Source organism: Pungitius pungitius, chromosome 5, assembly GCF_949316345.1.
Source record: "Pungitius pungitius chromosome 5, fPunPun2.1, whole genome shotgun sequence".
Taxonomy (NCBI): domain Eukaryota; kingdom Metazoa; phylum Chordata; class Actinopteri; order Perciformes; family Gasterosteidae; genus Pungitius; species Pungitius pungitius.
The window spans coordinates 19,770,248-19,787,708 of record NC_084904.1 but is presented as its reverse complement, the minus strand read 5'-3'; the positions used below and the strand labels follow the sequence as shown (position 1 = coordinate 19,787,708).

Here is a 17,461-nt window from a genome sequence, read left to right as displayed (position 1 = left end):
AGTTATCCGACGCGGTGATTGGACTATGAATTAATTCAAGAAACGCCCAATACACGTGCTTTTTTCTACCCTCCCATTTTTCAGTGCAACGGGTGACTGGTATGCCGGAACTACGAATGTACATAACGTTACGTCTTAAAAATTTACAGAAAAATACAACAAACCATTATCTGATATCAAATCAAATACTGGATGTCGTCATATAACACTGACATCGAGTTTTGGGTGAATAGGGTTTATTGCGACGGTTAAGAACGCATTTAAATGTGCAGATGGTAAACCCCCCATTTTTCAGTCGTGTTGTCACACAGCTAAGAATAGATCAGCTACACGTTTTATTTTCAGATTAACTTGCAGCTGCACTGAGGTCCACGCCCATCCACCCCGTGCACACTGGGGTCTGATTATACCTTACCGTGGAGAGGAGGAGGAGGACTGTGCAGATAGAAGAAAGGCCGACTGGGAGCTCAGGAGACTAATACTTGCTTCATTTGCTGCTCTCAGCCATTTCTCTCTGTTGCCATACAAACACTGTGCACAGGGTCCTAGCAAAATGACCTCTGACATCCGGTTTAAGCACTGTCTGCATTACAAAATTGAATCCTCCTCGAGGATGAATTGAGGAGAGGAGTAGTAGAGCATGCATGCGGCAAGTAGTTGGAATTTTCTTCACATAGTGTGTCAAAGAGGCAAAGATTTGCATTCTAATACATGGTCTGAAAGGGGAAATGAAAGTTCTTCATTTGGTTGAACGAGCACCCCGCAAAAAAAAAAAAGCCTATTACAAATTTAGGATTGTTTCACAGATGGGACAGAAATAGTGGGCAGAAACAAAAGGACGTGTTTTATGTTTGCAGCACACAGACACATATTCAAGTGGATATTACATTTGAGGTCATTAACAGAGCTGTTGTCTAAATGGTGGCATCAACAGCATGTATGTTACCGCACAGTGGCCGGCGCCCCCTGCTGCCCGCTTATCAGAACTGTCATGTTCTCATTCCAAAAAGCTGTAGAAACAACTACCGGTAACTTAAAAACAAAATCTTTGAGTGTGGGTGAGCATACACATTTTGATCTATGAAAAAACTTTGGATACAATGTTGTGAAGTTGAACCACAAAGTGTTTAACACCAAACTCCATTAAGAAATGAATCCAAGTTAATATGAACTATACTGCACACTTGGCCAAGTAGGTTATAGAGAAAGTTACATACCATTTGCCACATGAAAACACAGCGGTCAGGTAAGGAAGTACAGTAGGCTGTCCAGTCAGCCGGATCATTTGAACACAGCACAACCAGTCAAAAATAAAATCTCATTCACATCTTGTAAAATATATACATCCCGTCACTCACTTCTAATATAATAATCAGTTATTGACAGAGCTTGTCGACTGTTCAGTCCCTTTTGATTTCTTTGACCCCTCTGTGCCGTGCTCCTTCTTCCTCTTTGGTCTTTTCTTCTGTCCTTCCTCTTGTCTGAATTGGTGCCTGTTGAAAAGCAGTCAGATTTGCATGTAAAGTCCAATGAAGTTGATCTAGTCGGCTTGAAATTAAACATGATGTGCCTTTCTGATGTTTAGCCACGTGACATCAGATTAAAATAAACCTTTATAGATCCAAATACTCAGTTGGTTTAAGACCTGTGTGTGTGCGTGTGTGTGTGTGTGTGTGCGCGTGTGTGTCGGGATGGAATGAGAGCAGTCCTGTTTAGTTGTTGCCTATCAGTTGCAGGTGTGGTGAAGAGTTGAGACCTCACCTGGACTGCCAGCGTCGGCCACTGTTCCAAACTCTGCCAAAGGAGGGGAGCCAGTTGGCGTCTGTGTGTGAGCTGTGATCAAAGTTGGCGCCGACTCTGTTGGGTGGAAGTTTCTTCAGCTTCTCTTGCTCCTCTGGCAAAGCATACGAGGAAAATTTAGTTTCACAAAAACATTTTTTGGGGTTTTATTATATATCCTTCAGTGTAGATGGAATAATCTTGTATCATTAAGAGTGACTAACAAAATTATGGGGGAGACCAATACAATGATCCTGCTTAAGTGCAATGGTGTTGTTTTTTTAAATGTAAAAACCCCCAAAAACTAGACGTATTATAAATCACTTCTTTGGTTTACAAAAGAGATGTGACCACTCTCTCATATTTGCTTGTGGAAACTTATTAGAACCAGAATGTTTATTTGAGCAATAAAACTGCAAGGCTTAAAACTAATTTAATGAAGAGATTTAAAAACGTGTGTGTGTGGGATTCCTACTCTGTTTGAGGAACCCTTCGAGCGATGGACCAATCTCAGGATGTGCTGCAGCAGCGGAGGTCCCCTCAAGAGGATCCTCCTGGAGCCACGGCGGTAAGGCGCCTAAGCAACAACACACACAGGGTACTCACAACTGAACAAAATATATACATCCAATATTGTATGTATATTTCCGGAGTACCAATGGCATTTCTACACCTATTTCACTATGTAAAAAAAAAATACTGTATCACTGTACCTGTATGTACATTTCCAGTGTTTGAATCCTGTAAAAAAGAAAAAAAAAAAGGTGATCAACTCAGGTGGTCGCATTTGTGCTCAAAAAAAGAAAAAAGAAAACGCGAGCGCTTTCTTAAATGAGAATTGTCCGTCTACCTGGTAGCCGATGAAGGTCAGGCCTTGTCCTGTTGCAGCACGAGGAGCTTTGACCATAGACTTGACATAGCTGCTCCCCGCCTGATGGTGAGATCCCTGGGGCGTAAATTGACAGCTGTTCCAGAGACAACAAGAGGAGTCACAAAGCAATGTCAGCAGCTATTGACGAGAACATGAAAAATGACGGCGGTAGACACAGTGTTACCTGACAGCGCCCTCGGCAGACTCGTCTGTGCCGTTGGGTCCATTGAACAACTCCGGCTCTGCGTCCCGCTGACATTGATTCAGGAAAAGCCAACAGTGGTTCATAGCGGAAGTCTAAGCACTAATCATGCTCCATCTCACGTTTGAGCACCACAATCCTCGCAGATTACTTTGGTCACAGTGTTAAAATAAACTTCAAAAAAAGGTCATTTTGAGTAATATGATTTAAGATGTTACTCAAAGTCATGTCATCCAAACAAACAGCGGCGGCCAAAGTGATGGATACTGCCCCTGCATCCTCGGAAAACAAACCTCTAAAAGAGACTGGAGGACCTCTTGGCGGTTCTTTTCCTGGGCCCGGATGTTATCAGCTTGCTGCAGCCATGAAAAGAGAAAACAAGGCAAATGTCCAGTCCGGTTAAAGTAACACCCCTTTGAAAGCTCTTGGTCTGGTTAAGTTAATAAACGGTAATAACATTGCATTACCTGTTTAATAAAATCATCCTCTATCTCCACAAATGAGTCCAACGCTTTCTCCACCTCAGCTTTAAACCTAAACAGAAACAAAACACTTAAACCTGCAAAGAATCTTTCATGAAATCACTTCTTGAGGCATCAAGCCTACCTCTCGGTTTCCTCCTCTGTGATGATGACCTTGTCCCTTAACTTGGGGTCGGCCTTATTCTCCCACCAGAACGTGTGAGTATTCTTCCTGTGTTCCGGGCTAAGGCCAAAAAGAAAAATTGCATCACATACATTTTTTTTCTTTTTTTTAAATTGAATATAAACCCATCAAGTCAAACGTACGTGGCCATGTGCTCCAACAGGCCTCCGTACAGCACGTTCATGTTCCCGTCAGTAACATCTCTTTCAATCTCACAGCCACAGCAGTAGCACCAGAACCTCGTCTTAGGCTGGGTGCAGTAGAACTTTTCCACTTGGGGTTTTTTAAGTGTTCGACGAGCCTCTTTCACCTGGCGAACACAACGAATAACGGAACACATACACGTTAGTTGAAGTCTTGCTCACGTTAGTTAAGTTAACCATAAAAACAACAGAAGAAGCTGGAGGTCGGTGACCGTCTTAATGTGACATCGCTTTAGGATTGTGACGTAGGTTAGCAAGCTAACGTTAGCTTCAGGGCTAACTGAAGCGTTACTAACGTTAGCCCTGAAGCTAACGTGTGTTATCAAGAGGTCACGTTCAGGGTGGTCGAAGATCGTCGCGGCGGTGCAGCCTCGGTGAATCAACTCACAAGGACCCAGTTCCTTACCTTTTCTAAGAATTTAAGAAGAACCACTCGAAGTCTGCTCTGATGGTTTTTCCCAAAGATATGTCCCTTCCCAGTGAATGTTGTTTGCCTGCAAATAGCACAATAATATGCACCCATTTAGAAGGTTTTTGACACCCCTAACATCTACTTAAACTGAAAAGAAACGTCCTGCCGAATCCATCAACTGGGGAGAAACAAGTCAACAATCACTCATGGCGTGCTACAGGAAGCAGACCGGATGTGGTGCTGCTGTTAAATTGTTCCGTCTCTCTTGTATATGAACAATTTTGCTGTTGTACTAGATTTTACTTTTTGACAATTGGCAGAGGAGACCACGATTTATTGACGATTTTGGAACAGTTCGTCACAGCCATACTGTTGTTAAAAACATTTTCTGAAAAATATAAATAAAAAGTTCAACAAAAAAAAAACATTTTCTGTAATAAGGTCTTACTTGTATACATACAATCGGAACAAATCTTCATACAATATTCTACCGGAACTTGGCAGTGTGACACCCACCGGAAGAAAGCGGTACGCTGTCGCCGTTGCGAATCTATTCATATTTGAAATGTCTTCAGTTGAGTATTTGAGAGAGTTTGTCAGCGAGCGACTATCCGCTGCTGCTGAAGAAATATGTGGAGTTTTTGTGAAAACCATCTTCGAGTACGAGGAAGAGATCGACCGGCAGCGCAGATTGTTGGATGTCGTGTGGAAACCACATATTAAGTTACACAGACTGGGTGTGTTAAACCAAAATGGTCTTCAAAAAAACGAAGAAATGTGACACAAATATGATCCCGATGGTTGAAATAGAAACCCATTTTCTTCCCTCACAGTAGTAACCTATTCATTTTGTTCTTTGTCCCTGCAGAGCTCCCAGAGTCACGTGTCTGTAAGCAGGAGGAGGTTCTCTCTGACCAGCAGCTGTGTCTCCGGGAGTGGAACCAGGAGGACGCAGATGCTCCACGGATTAAGGAGGAACAGGAGGAACTCTGCAGCAGTCAGGAGGGAGAGCAGCTTGAACCGAAGCAGGAGGCAGACACCTTTACGTTGAGTCCCACCTGTGAGGAAACTGATCACAGCGACGATGATCAACTTCTGGATTGGTCCACACCCACATCCACAAGTGTGGTACAGGAAACACCTCTAGGCTACATTTCATTTGAACCGAAAAATGAGCACCAGCTTCTCTCTTACAACTCTCGCAAAGCTGAAAGCGAAAATCGGAAAAGAGGCAGACATGGAGACTCTGAATCAACCGCAAATAGAGAGCCCAAATTCAATAAAAAAAAGCACAAAAGGGGCATTCAAAGTAACAATGCACATAGCCCCACCATGCCAACGACGGCCTCCAATGCAATCACGGGTAAAGAGTTTTTGCAATGTGACGAATGTGGACAGCATTTTAAGTACAAGTCCACACTGGAGAGACACATGAGGGTCCATACAGGTGAGAAACCACATCCGTGTAGCACGTGTGGAAAAAGATTTGGTAGGTCAACGACGTTGAAAAGTCATATGAGAACACACACAGGCGAGAGGCCGTATTCTTGCATCACCTGTGGGAAGATATTCAGTCAGATGTCGACATTGAACAGCCATTTAAAAATACACTCGGGTGAGAAACCGTATCCTTGCGTCACATGCGGAAAAGTATTCCGTCGGGCATCTCTTTTGAGTTCCCATTCAAGAATCCACACGGGTGAAAAACCATTTTCTTGCAAAATGTGTGGGAAAAAGTTTAATCGGAAATCGGTATTGATCACTCACGTAAGAATCCATACAGGTGAAAAACCGTATTCGTGCAACACTTGTGGAAAAAGATTCAGTTGGAACAAACTATTAAATGCTCATACAAGAGTCCATACAGGTGAGAAGCCTTATTCTTGCAAGTTGTGTGGGAAAAGATTTAGTTGGACGTCACAATTGAGAACTCACAAAAGAGTCCACACAGGTGAGGAGTCATAGCCTCGACCACCGTAGGAACATATTCCTAGTAAATATATTTTCTTTCATTGGAAAGGTATAAAAGAAAGCATTCTATTAAAACCAACACAGAGCCAAATGAATGCAAAACGGGTGGAAAAATCTTAAATGTCATACAACAACCCATAAATAGGGAAACACATCGTTCACTCTGTTTTCTCCCAGTAAAACAAATAGATCTTTGCAATGGCGTTGTCTTGATAATTGCTGTATAACAACAAACATTTTCCTTAAAGAAGGGTCAAAATATTTTGTCGTGATTTAGTACTTCATCAACAAAGCCATCATTATTTGTTTAACCTTGTTTATGTCCTTCATGTTATATCATTCGTATTGCATTTTGTGATAGGTCAAGTTTCATATAGGTTCACGTGTGTGAAAAATGAACACGTACAAATGTCATTAGTTTACATGATAATTTTCATCTGTGTTTTTTGAAAAGAACTTTGTCGGTCACACTCAACATGCTTCATGTGAGGAGGCCCTTGGCCTCCAGGTAATACAATATGAGGGCCGTGTAAATATTCCTGACTGACAGTCTGAAACAAGGGTAACACAAAAAATGGTTTTACTCTCCAAGGTAGTGTGATAATATTCTGTATGATTTGGGAAATACTGTATAAAGCTGTGTGAATTTCCGGTTAGTTCAAGTTTTTGGTATGATATGAATATGCATGCTTCACCAAGATCTCCTCCGTCCAGATTTGTGTAAGAATACCCCGATATAAAAAGTATTATACGGTATTCATGAATTTACTCTATATAATAATCAATGTTAAGTCTGACTTGAATTAATGGGGTGGGAAAAATAAGTTTACCCACTGTTCAGTCTTTATGAACTGAAATGAATATGTCGAACAGAACCTGTCTTTAAAATGTTATATTGTATTGTTATGAATCACAGTGCCGGCTTATGATAGTCTGTTACACTACAAGTTATACAACAGTTCTATAACAATTTTGAAATGCATGTAAGTGTAATCTCCAGTAAATGGACAGTGTTTAGGCTCATTCAAAGGGTGAAGGTCTACTGAGTTCAGAGCAAAAGTGCAAGCAGTTAAACATTTACACAATTACAAGTACCAATTTTCCATTACAGTAAAAAATGGTGTCAAGACAAAGTGTATGGCGTAGTGTGTACTTTTTAATGGCAGCTCCAGTAGGTATTAAAAAGACAATATTTAACCATATTTCATTTTAAACAAAATAAGTAGTGAGCGTCCTGATCCGTGTCGACGAAAGAAGACCAGCGACAAGAAATTTTTTAATACTGTCCTCTGTTCTTTCTCATTTCTCCGCATAAGTAGTCGTAAATAAGTGACTCTTGCAGGCCGATACAACTGACCAGCAGGATATCAATGTACCTTTGTCTCTTCTAAATAAATGTTAACTTTTAAAACTTTGATTGATTGACTTGTCAGATTCTTCTCATCAACCAACTCGGAGGGATCGGACATCCCAAGTTACCATCTTGGGAAAAGTAAAAACACAAAAGACAATAACTATATATAAAATATAACTCCTAGCTCCACTAACTGTTTTCAATACAAAGGAGACCCCTATTGTTTGATGATTTTGGAACAATTACCACATTTTCTGTAATAAGGTCAACAGTTACAGAAGGAACGAATCTTTATACAATACTCTACCGGGACGTGGCAGTGAGACACCAACAGGTGTTACACTGAAATCTGTGACCAATCAGGAACTGTGACTGCAGAAGGCGCTGTTTCACATCGTCTGCTCGTGCGTGCTACACAACGGAGGGCGAAGAAGAGCGTCTACGCAAACGTCGTAAACATGAGAGCGCTTACGCAAAAGGCGTAAAAGACTGAACTACATATTTAGGGGAGGTAACCTTGCTCGCAATTAGCCTCATGGTCACACATTCTGACGGCTGCTACTTGTCAGATATGGTGACCTCTGAGGTACTGGCTCTGCGAAGACTCCAATTAAGAAAATATGTGTCCAGAGTAATGTGAAGAGATGAAATAACAACCTCAAACAATATTTTGAAGTTTAACTCCTTCATTAAGCAGTTACAGTGGTGTCACACATTCTGACAAACCAATGTGCTTGTCCATATGACGCTTTCATCCGTGGAGGTAATGTATTAACGTTTACGTAGGCGCTCTTCTTCGCCCTCCATGGTCTAGCAGGCACGAGCAGACGATGTGAACCAGCGCCCTCTGCGGTCACAGTTCCTGATGGGTCACAGATTCCGGTGTAACACCGGAAATAATCTATACGCGGTTGTCGTTGCGAATCTAATCATATTTGAAATGTCTTCAGTTGAGTGTTTGAGAGAGTTTGTCAACCAGCGACTATCTGCTGCTGCTGAAGAAATATTCGGAGTTTTTAAAAGAACCATCGTCGAGTATCAGGAAGAGATCGAGCGGCAGCGCGGACTGTTGGATGTTTTTTTGAGACCCGAAGTGAGGTTACTCAGGATAGGTGAGTACTACTTTGTGAGGAACATCCGTGATCTAAAGCAACAAAGACGAGACAAAAATTTTCCAGCAAATGCTGTTCCTTTATTAATTGAACAGTAGGAAACATGACGGTTGTAGTCTATTCACACTCGTTGTATTTATTCACTCAGACGTTCGTGTTTCTATTTCTTTTGTCCCTCCAGAGCTCCCACAGTCACGTGTCTGTAAGCAGGAGGAGGTTCTCTCTGACCAGCAGCTGTGTCTCCAGGAGAGGAACCCCAGTGTGGACCAAGAGGACCCAGATCCTCCACAGATTAAAGAGGAACAGGAGGAACTCTGCAGCAGTCAGGAGGGAGAGCAGCTTGAACCGAAGCAGGAGGCCGACACCTTTACGTTGACTCCGACTTGTGAGGAAACTCATCACAGTGATGATGAGACTCCGTTTTTGAATCCTGACAAAAGTCAGAGTGAATCAGAGGCTCCTCCAGGTGAGAAGACATTTTTGTCCAAAACACGTGGAAAATATTTCCAACATAAAGAAAACTTGTCTGCCCACGTTAGAACAGCCCACAAGGTTGATCAACGATATTTATGCAGCACCTGTGGGAAAACATTCACTGCGATATCACATTTGAAGACTCATACAAGAATCCATACAGGTGAAAGGCCATATCCCTGCATCACCTGTGGGAAAAAGTTCACTCAGGGCTCAGCTTTAAAATCTCATACAAGAGTCCATACTGGGGAAAAGCCGTATTCTTGCATCACGTGTGGCAAAACATTCACTCAGGCCTCAGTTTTAAAATCCCATACAAGAATCCATACTGGGGAGAAGCCATATTCCTGCATCACATGTGGAAAAGCATTCACTCACAGATCACAATTGAGGTGTCATATAAGTAACCATGCTGGAGAGAAGCCATATTCCTGCATCACCTGTGGGAAAACATTTGCTTTTGCATCACATTTGAAGTCTCACACAAGAGTCCATACTGGGGAGAAGCCATATTCCTGCATCACATGTGGAAAAGCATTCACTCACAGATCACAATTGAGGTGTCATATAAGTAACCATGCTGGAGAGAAGCCATATTCCTGCATCACCTGTGGGAAAACATTCGCTTTTGCATCACATTTGAAGTCTCACACAAGAGTCCATAATGGGAGATGCCGTATTCCTGTAAAATATGTGAAAAAGTTTTCAGATTTTCTAGTAACTTCTTGCTCCACATGAGAAGAAGCCACAAGGCTGAAATGTCATAATTGCAACTCCTGTGATGAAATATTCTGAATGAATGATTACTTGTTGATTTGTCCAATAAAACAAGATTGTAATATCTTATTTAGATAGTATTTCTTCAGCAACAAAATAGGATATTGTTGGATTTACCTGTTTTTCTTTTTAATCTTAATCTATCTGTTAATGTTTTTGGGTAATTAACTGTAATCCCCTTGAATCTTATAGTCTTTGTTGCACATTGAGTGAACATAGCCTGAAAATGTTTAACCCTGTTCATATAAAATGTATATATTCCTTTATCTGAAGAAATAATTGTCAATCTGACAATTTCCTGCAAATTAAAATGATCTCTTAAACTGACAAACTCGCAGTGATGTTCACTAATGATTTTATCCTGTGTTTTTTTCATTTTTTCAAACTCCCAAAAAAAATCCCAATCAAAGATTTGACACTGCTGAAAAAATAAGGTTTTCCCATCTATAGAGGTAAACTATTTGGATTTAGCATGGGCGCAAATAAATAACCCCAAATTGACGCACTTTTGGTGTAAGATGACACACTGGCATTAATATCATGATGATCAAAGCTAGCTTAGGTGTATTGTGTGAAGCTGAAGGGATCTGAAGAGGAAGGTGCTGTATGAACTTAATGAAAGTAGAAGCAAAGGTTTTGGTTGGTCTTAGTACAGGAGCCTTTCAGTATTTAAAGGGTTACAGTATGGCCTCAATGTAATGTGGGGAAACGTTCCTCTTTGGATATTACCAACTAACAATGTGGATTTAATCCTGAGGGGAACATAAAAGGAAAGAAACCTGTATGACATAAGACTTAGTATATGTTGTGTGTGCATCTAGGCCTTCAGACATCCAGGCGACGTGAAATCGGACAAAGTATCTTCAGTTAGTCAGGTTTAGGCGATCAACCATTGTTTCCTAACGAGCCGTAGCCAACTTCCACTGACGAGGGAGTATTTAACTAGAGGTTGGGTGAAGCATTTGCTTCAGCGTTTGCAAGGGAGTCTTTCGTGGGAGTCATGACGAGCAGGACAAAGACAAGGGAGTATTTCTTGGGAGTCTTCGGGGCGGAAAGGAAATGCCGTAAATATAAACAACCCGATGACCTGCATGTGTTTCAATCTCTTCTCTCCTCTTTTTCTGCCTCTATCTCTGCTGACAAAAGCTCTTTCTACCGATCCAGAATTGACTCCTCATTTTCTAACCCCACTCCACCCTTCTTCCATCTTCTTTCCTCTTTCACCCCCCTGTCTCCTAACCGAGTTCTTACTTTAGTAACCTCTGCCAGTCTGACCACCTGCTCTCTTGACTCCATTCCATCCCACATTCTACAAATGTATCGCTCCTCCCCTTCTTCCTTTCCTCATCTGTCTCATTATCTCTTCTCTGTTATCTGGCTCCCTTTTTGTCCAAAACTCTTGAACGTGCATCTTTAACCAACTTTCCTCCTATCTCCACCGTAACAACCTCCTTGACACCCACCAGTCAGGCTTAAAGGCGGGCCATTCCACAGAGACCGCTCTCCTTGCTGTCTCAGATAAACTCCACACTGCTAGAGCTGCTTCTCTGTCCTCTTTCCTCATCCTTCTGGACCTTTCTGCAGCACCAGATCCTTATTTCCTCCCTCCAGGAACTTGGTGTCACAGGCTCTGATCTCTCCCTTCTCTCATCCTCCCTTGAGGGCCGCACCTACCGGGTAACTTTGAGAAGATCACTGTCGGAACCATGTCCTCTTACTACTGGAGTTCCTCAGGGTTCCGTCCTGGGTCCCCTCCTATTCTCTATCTACACCAACTATCTCGGCTCTGTCATTCGCTCGCATGGTTTCTCCTACCACAGCTATGCCGATGATGCTCAACTAAATCTCTCTGTCCCTCACTCAGACACTCAGACAATCAGGTGGGAGCATGGATGTCTGCCCTGTCTGCCTGACGTCTCTCAGTGGATGTCCTCCCACCATCTGAAAATCATCCCGACAACACTGAACTACTTCTCTTCCCGGGAAAAGGTTCTTCTACCCAGGACCTGACTGTTATCTTCGGCAACTCCGTGTTAAAGGCGACTCTGACCGCCAGGAACCTCAGTGTGACACTTGACAGCCAACTCTCCCTGACTCTGAACATCACAGCGACAACACGATCCTGTAGATACACGCTCTACAACATCAGTAGAATACGACCCCTTCTCACTCAGAAGGTGGCGTAGGATTCAGGCTCTTGTCATCTCCCACCTTGAATATTGAAACACTCTCCTGACAGGTCTCCCTGCAACCGCTATTGAACCTCTGCATCTCATCCACAATGCAGCAGCTCAACTGGTCTTTAACCTTCCCAAATTCTCCCACACTACTCAACTCCCCCGTTCTCTTCACTGATTTCCAGTGGCTGCCTGCATTCAATTCAAAGCATTACTGCTCACGTACCATCTTGTGAATGGATCGGGTCAAGTCTACATCCAGAACATTGTCAAACCCCACATCCCAACCCGCACACTCAGCTCTGCATCTGCCAAGCTGCTTGATCCTCCCTCACTGAGAGCAAAACACTTGACAAAAAAGACAGTTTCGACAGAAGTGGAGTTTGGAGAGAGTTTTGGGAGAGGAAAAAGAACCTGAACCTGCAGGGCACTGTTGCGATTTCTTAAAGAAACTAGGTTAAGGTGTAGTTTTATTATTAGTTAGAAGAGCCATGAAACTATTTTTCTGAAATGCCAGTATTGTCTGTGGCAGTGCGTATCTATTTAAGTTCGTTCCAACCATTTCATTCTATTTAAAGAAGAGTTAGAAGAAGAAGACGGCTGAGCTGCAATGCAAGTGGAAGTGGGAGAGATGCCCCTGAGGATTAGAAGAGGTAAATTAATGCTGGCATACTGGGTTAATCTCCAGGGGCATTGTGGAACTTACCCAACCAAAAGCATTCTGACAGACTGCTGGGAACATAGGGTATCCAATCACACAAGCTTTGGGTGGGTAGGTGATGTATTGGCGGAAAAAGCAGGGTTGTGTCAACTACAGTATTGCCCTACAGTCTCAATCTCCTCCATTTCTCCCTGGTTATTCCCATCTCCAAAGGTAGACTTTAGGATACAGCAAAAATTGAAGGATAAGTCGAATCAAATGCCAGCATGGAGCATATTACAGATTTATTTTGATCAGCACTTCTCAGACTTTACGTTCAAATTTACGGACGGATCTAAAGACCCCAAAAACAGGATGTGCAGGAGCAGCAAATTATATCCCGTGTGAGACTGAGATCTGAATCAGGCAAAGAGTATAAGATCATGTGTCAGTATATACCACAGAGCTATTGGCAATACTATTGGCCCTGCAGTGACTAGATAAGAGGGAAACTAACAACACCGTACTTGCATCTGATAGTTTCTCAGCACTTTCTGGCATAGAATCCGGTAGATCAAATATCAGGAATGATATGATCAATGAAATATACCTCATAATGTATAGGATGGAAAGTAGAAGTCAAACCACGCAATTCATCTGGGTACCAGCACATGTTGGTGTGGAGGGGAATGAACAGGTTGATATTCTGGCCAAACAAACACTGAGAATTAAGAATATAGGCTTACAAGTTCCATAAAGCAAATCTGAGGTCAAGCAATGCATTAGAACATATGCAAATAAAGTATGGCAAGAGTACTGGGATGATCAGGAAACTGGAAGGCATCTCTACAAAATTCAAAAACATGTTTGGGGAAGGAGGGAAAGAAGGGAAGGAAACGTCATCACTCGATTGAGAACAGGACACACAGGACTCAATCATTCATTACATGAAATAGGCAAGCACCCAAATGGGAAATGCTCACAATGTGACCAACCAGAAACTGTGGAACATGTATTGTTACAATGCGGCAGCTCCAGTAAACAGAGGGAACGTCTCCGTCAGTCACTTAACAAGGCAAAACACCAGGACTGGTCACTGTCAGGTCTAGTAGAGAATCAAGCAGATAAAACGTATGGTTTCATTATTTAGTTTTTAAGAGAAACGTTTTTAGTCAAACGGATCTTGTTTTTTTTTCTTCCCCATGATCTTTATCTCATCTCTTAGTGTTCTGCATAATCTCCTGCTCCACACTCCAGTCCAGATGGTGGTGGTAGTGCACCTACAAAATGGTTTGCGAACCGCCAATAAACAATAAAAGAAGAAGAAGAGGAACAAGAAGAAGAAGAAAAAGACGACGGCTGAGCTGCAACCTCAATGGAAAGCGGAACCTTAATGTGACCGGTGGTTTAAGTCGGACCTTTATACCGTGACACCCACCCGTTGCTTTGTGTTGAAGTGGTGCAGGTAATTTTTTCATCGGTTACCAACAATGTCTTCAGTTGAGTGTTTGAGAGAGTTTGTCAACCAGCGACTATCTGCTGCTGCTGAAGAAATATTCGGAGTTTTTAAAAGAACCATCGTCGAGTATCAGGAAGAGATCGAGCGGCAGCGCGGAATGTTGGATGTTATTTGGAAACCCGAAGTGAGGTTACACAGGATAGGTGAGTACAACTTTGTGAGGAACATCCGTGATCTAAAGCAACAAAGACGAGACAAGATTGTCCAGCAAATGCTTTTCCTTTATTAATTTAAAAGTAGGAAACATGACGGTTGTAGTTTATTCACACTCGTTGTGTTTATTCGCCCAAACGTTTGTTTTTCTATTTCTTTTGTCCCGCCAGAGCTCCCACAGTCACGTGTCTGTAAGCAGGAGGAGGTTCTCTCTGACCAGCAGCTGTGTCTCCAGGAGAGGAACCCCAGTGTGGACCAAGAGGACCCAGATCCTCCACAGATTAAAGAGGAACAGGAGGAACTCTGCAGCAGTCAGGAGGGAGAGCAGCTTGAACCGAAGCAGGAGGCCGACACCTTTACGTTGACTCCGACTTGTGAGGAAACTGATCACAGTGATGATGAGACTCCGTTTTTGAATCCTGACAAAAGTGAGAGTGAATCAGAGGCAGATCCTCCAGCTAGCACGTGTACCAGCTCGTTAGATGAGGAAATGGACTGTGAGCGTTTTGTGGGACCAGAACCAAACATCTCTCATGAATCTGATAGCAAAGATCAGAAAGGAGTAAAACGTAGTTTAACATCAACCAAGGAGCCACAACAGCAGATTCTGGCTCCTCCAGGTGAGAAGACATTTTTGTGCCAAACATGTGGAAAATATTTTCAACATAAAGAAAACATGTCTGCCCACGTTAGAACAGCCCACAAGGTTGATCAACCATATTTATGCAGCACCTGTGGCAAAACATTCACTAATGCATCATGTTTGAAGAATCACACAAGAATCCATACTGGGGAGAAGCCATATTCCTGCATCACCTGTGGGAAAACATTCACTCAGGCTGCAAATTTGAAGACTCATATAAGAATCCATACTGGGGAGAAGCCATATTCCTGCATCACCTGTGGCAAAACATTCAATCAGGCTGCAAGTTTCAGTTCTCATATGAGAATCCATACTGGGGAGAAGCCATATTCCTGCATCACCTGTGGCAAAACATTCAATCAGGCTGCAAGTTTCAGTACTCATATGAGAATCCATACTGGGGAGAAGCCATATTCCTGCATCACCTGTGGCAAAACATTCAATCAGGCTGCAAATTTGAGGACTCATATAAGAATCCATACTGGGGAGAAGCCATATTTCTGCATCACCTGTGGCAAAACATTCACTCATGCTGCAAGTTTCAGTTCTCATATGAGAATCCATACTGGGGAGAAGCCATATTCGTGCATCACCTGTGGGAAAACATTCACTAATGCATCACATTTGAAGAATCACACAAGAATCCATACTGGGGAGAAGCCATATTCCTGCATCACCTGTGGCAAAACATTCACTAAATCATCAAATTTGAGGACTCATATGAGAATCCATACTGGGGAGAAGCCATATTCCTGCATCACCTGTGGCAAAACATTCACTTATGGATCAAGTTTGAAGTCTCACACAAGAATCCATACTGGGGAGAAGCCATATTCCTGCTTCACCTGTGGGAAAACATTCACTCGGCCAGAATGTTTGAAGTATCACACAAGAATCCATACGGGGGAGAAGCCATATTCCTGCATCACCTGTGGCAAAACATTCACTCGGCTACAACAGTTGAAGACTCACACAAGAATCCATACTGGGGAGAAGCCTAATCCTGTATAATATGTGAAAGATGTTTGTAATGGTAAAATATGTTACAACATAATCTTATGCCAAAAGAGTGATTATTGTCTGTGTTGAAGCAATGTGAGAAGAAAAGGGAAATCCAAAAGTTGTCTTTTGCAGCTGTGTGAAGGAGGACAGTCAAACCGGCCTTCACCCGAATGCTCGAACAAAGGAGCTCGGTTACTCCCATCTTTGCCTTGATTCGTTTCCTGCTTGATTTATAACTTTTCATCTCTGTTATCTCACAGGTGGTTTAGAGTTTTAGGTTTCTGTTTCTCTCGTGGCCGCCTACCACCAGAAATGACCTTCATGTGTGTGTATAAGAACTCAGCGTTTTCTCTCCACAGAGCACAGTGATACGTGCTGTGTAGTTGACCCCCTGCTTGCAAGCAATAAATGGACTTTTTGCAACTTTGATCATTCATCAAGACTCTGTTTTATTAGACAAATCATTCTCTTCTACCGGGCTTATTGAAATATTCCACAACAATTTGGCGTCACAAACAGAATTCACTGACTGTCCGTCAGGCTCCGGGGGACCATCTGGAAAAAAAGGCCTTTCCCAGGATCACCAGCTGATGATCCTGCCTCATCCCTCCTTAGACAAGAGAGATCGGGCGGAAACCGAAGGAGTCCTGATTGACGTCACGTGTATCCAGCAAAAAAAAAAAATTCTACAAACTTTGGTAAGAAGTTGAAATTCCAATTATAAAGCAACAGTAAGAGTTGAACATAGCGGAAACGGATGACTGATCAAGTGGTTGATGTAGTCTGGGGAATATAGGCCTACAACAATTTTATACCATTTGGGTATTTTTATCTATTTATTTATTTTATTTTGAGTACATGATTCCGGGATATTTCTAATGCATTATTTTATGCGAAGATAGATGGGACTGTGTACGATAGAAATTCCACTTGGAACAAATTCTCCGAGGTTGTAACACTCGCTATTGACTACCCGGGTACAATAAGACCGTTGTTATAGTTAACCAAACGTGAATTCTACCTGTAGAATAAGATCGTGGCTGTAGCACATGTGAGTTTTACGCTGAAGCAGGTAAATTGATATCGTTGTTAATGTTAACCAAACATGAGGTCTACTGAATTACCTTATGAATAAGATCGTGGCAATATTTTTTTTGCAACGTTTTTCCTTGTATAAAGAAACTACGCCTTACGGTGATGACTGTATTGTAATAAGTAAACCGGTAGGGTCCACACCAGTAAAAGATGGGTGGCCAGTTCGCAAAACACACGGAACCGTGGGATCCGATTGTGGCAATGATGCAGCAGAAATACGGGAAAACATGTACAGAGTGTCTCCCATACTGGACAAGAGTTTGGTTTTCCAGAAAACGGCTCGTTTGCCGCTAAACTTAAAATGTTAAGAGGGGATTTCGAAGCAAGGTTGAAAGAATTGAAAAGTGGTTAAAAGGTCAAAGTGAAAGACTTACCGTTCCAACCAGGCACGTCAGACACGTGGGCGACAGCGCCACCCCGGGACTGACAGAG

At 42.4% G+C, this 17,461-nt stretch overlaps 4 protein-coding genes across 4 annotated transcripts; 3 read left to right on the top strand and 1 right to left on the bottom strand.

Moving 5' to 3' along the window:
- Positions 1–818: 818 nt before the first annotated feature.
- Positions 819–4,363, bottom strand: cenatac (centrosomal AT-AC splicing factor). The gene is made up of 11 exons (XM_037481388.2): positions 4,107–4,363; positions 3,641–3,807; positions 3,459–3,557; positions 3,320–3,386; positions 3,146–3,208; positions 2,835–2,902; positions 2,630–2,744; positions 2,493–2,520; positions 2,255–2,356; positions 1,762–1,894; positions 819–1,493 (listed from the first exon to the last, which is right to left on the bottom strand). Exons 1-11 carry the CDS (start codon positions 4,221–4,223, stop codon positions 1,373–1,375), a joined length of 1,080 nt encoding a protein of 359 aa, XP_037337285.2. The 5' UTR covers positions 4,224–4,363; the 3' UTR covers positions 819–1,372.
- Positions 4,364–4,614: 251 nt separating this feature from the next.
- LOC119224433 (zinc finger protein 391-like) lies at positions 4,615–7,461 on the top strand. Its single transcript, XM_037481382.2, has 2 exons — positions 4,615–4,849; positions 4,981–7,461. Exons 1-2 carry the CDS (start codon positions 4,678–4,680, stop codon positions 6,075–6,077), a joined length of 1,269 nt encoding a protein of 422 aa, XP_037337279.2. The 5' UTR covers positions 4,615–4,677; the 3' UTR covers positions 6,078–7,461.
- On the top strand, positions 6,560–10,199 carry LOC134129029 (gastrula zinc finger protein XlCGF8.2DB-like). The gene is made up of 2 exons (XM_062562191.1): positions 6,560–6,591; positions 8,645–10,199. The coding sequence occupies exons 1-2, from the start codon at positions 6,560–6,562 to the stop codon at positions 9,759–9,761; spliced, it is 1,149 nt and encodes a 382-aa protein (XP_062418175.1). The 3' UTR covers positions 9,762–10,199.
- A 4,424-nt stretch (positions 10,200–14,623) lies between these two features.
- Positions 14,624–16,658, top strand: LOC119224435 (gastrula zinc finger protein XlCGF8.2DB-like). Its single transcript, XM_037481387.2, has one exon. It carries the CDS (start codon positions 14,780–14,782, stop codon positions 15,941–15,943), a length of 1,164 nt encoding a protein of 387 aa, XP_037337284.2. The 5' UTR covers positions 14,624–14,779; the 3' UTR covers positions 15,944–16,658.
- The last annotated feature ends 803 nt before the right edge of the window (positions 16,659–17,461 follow it).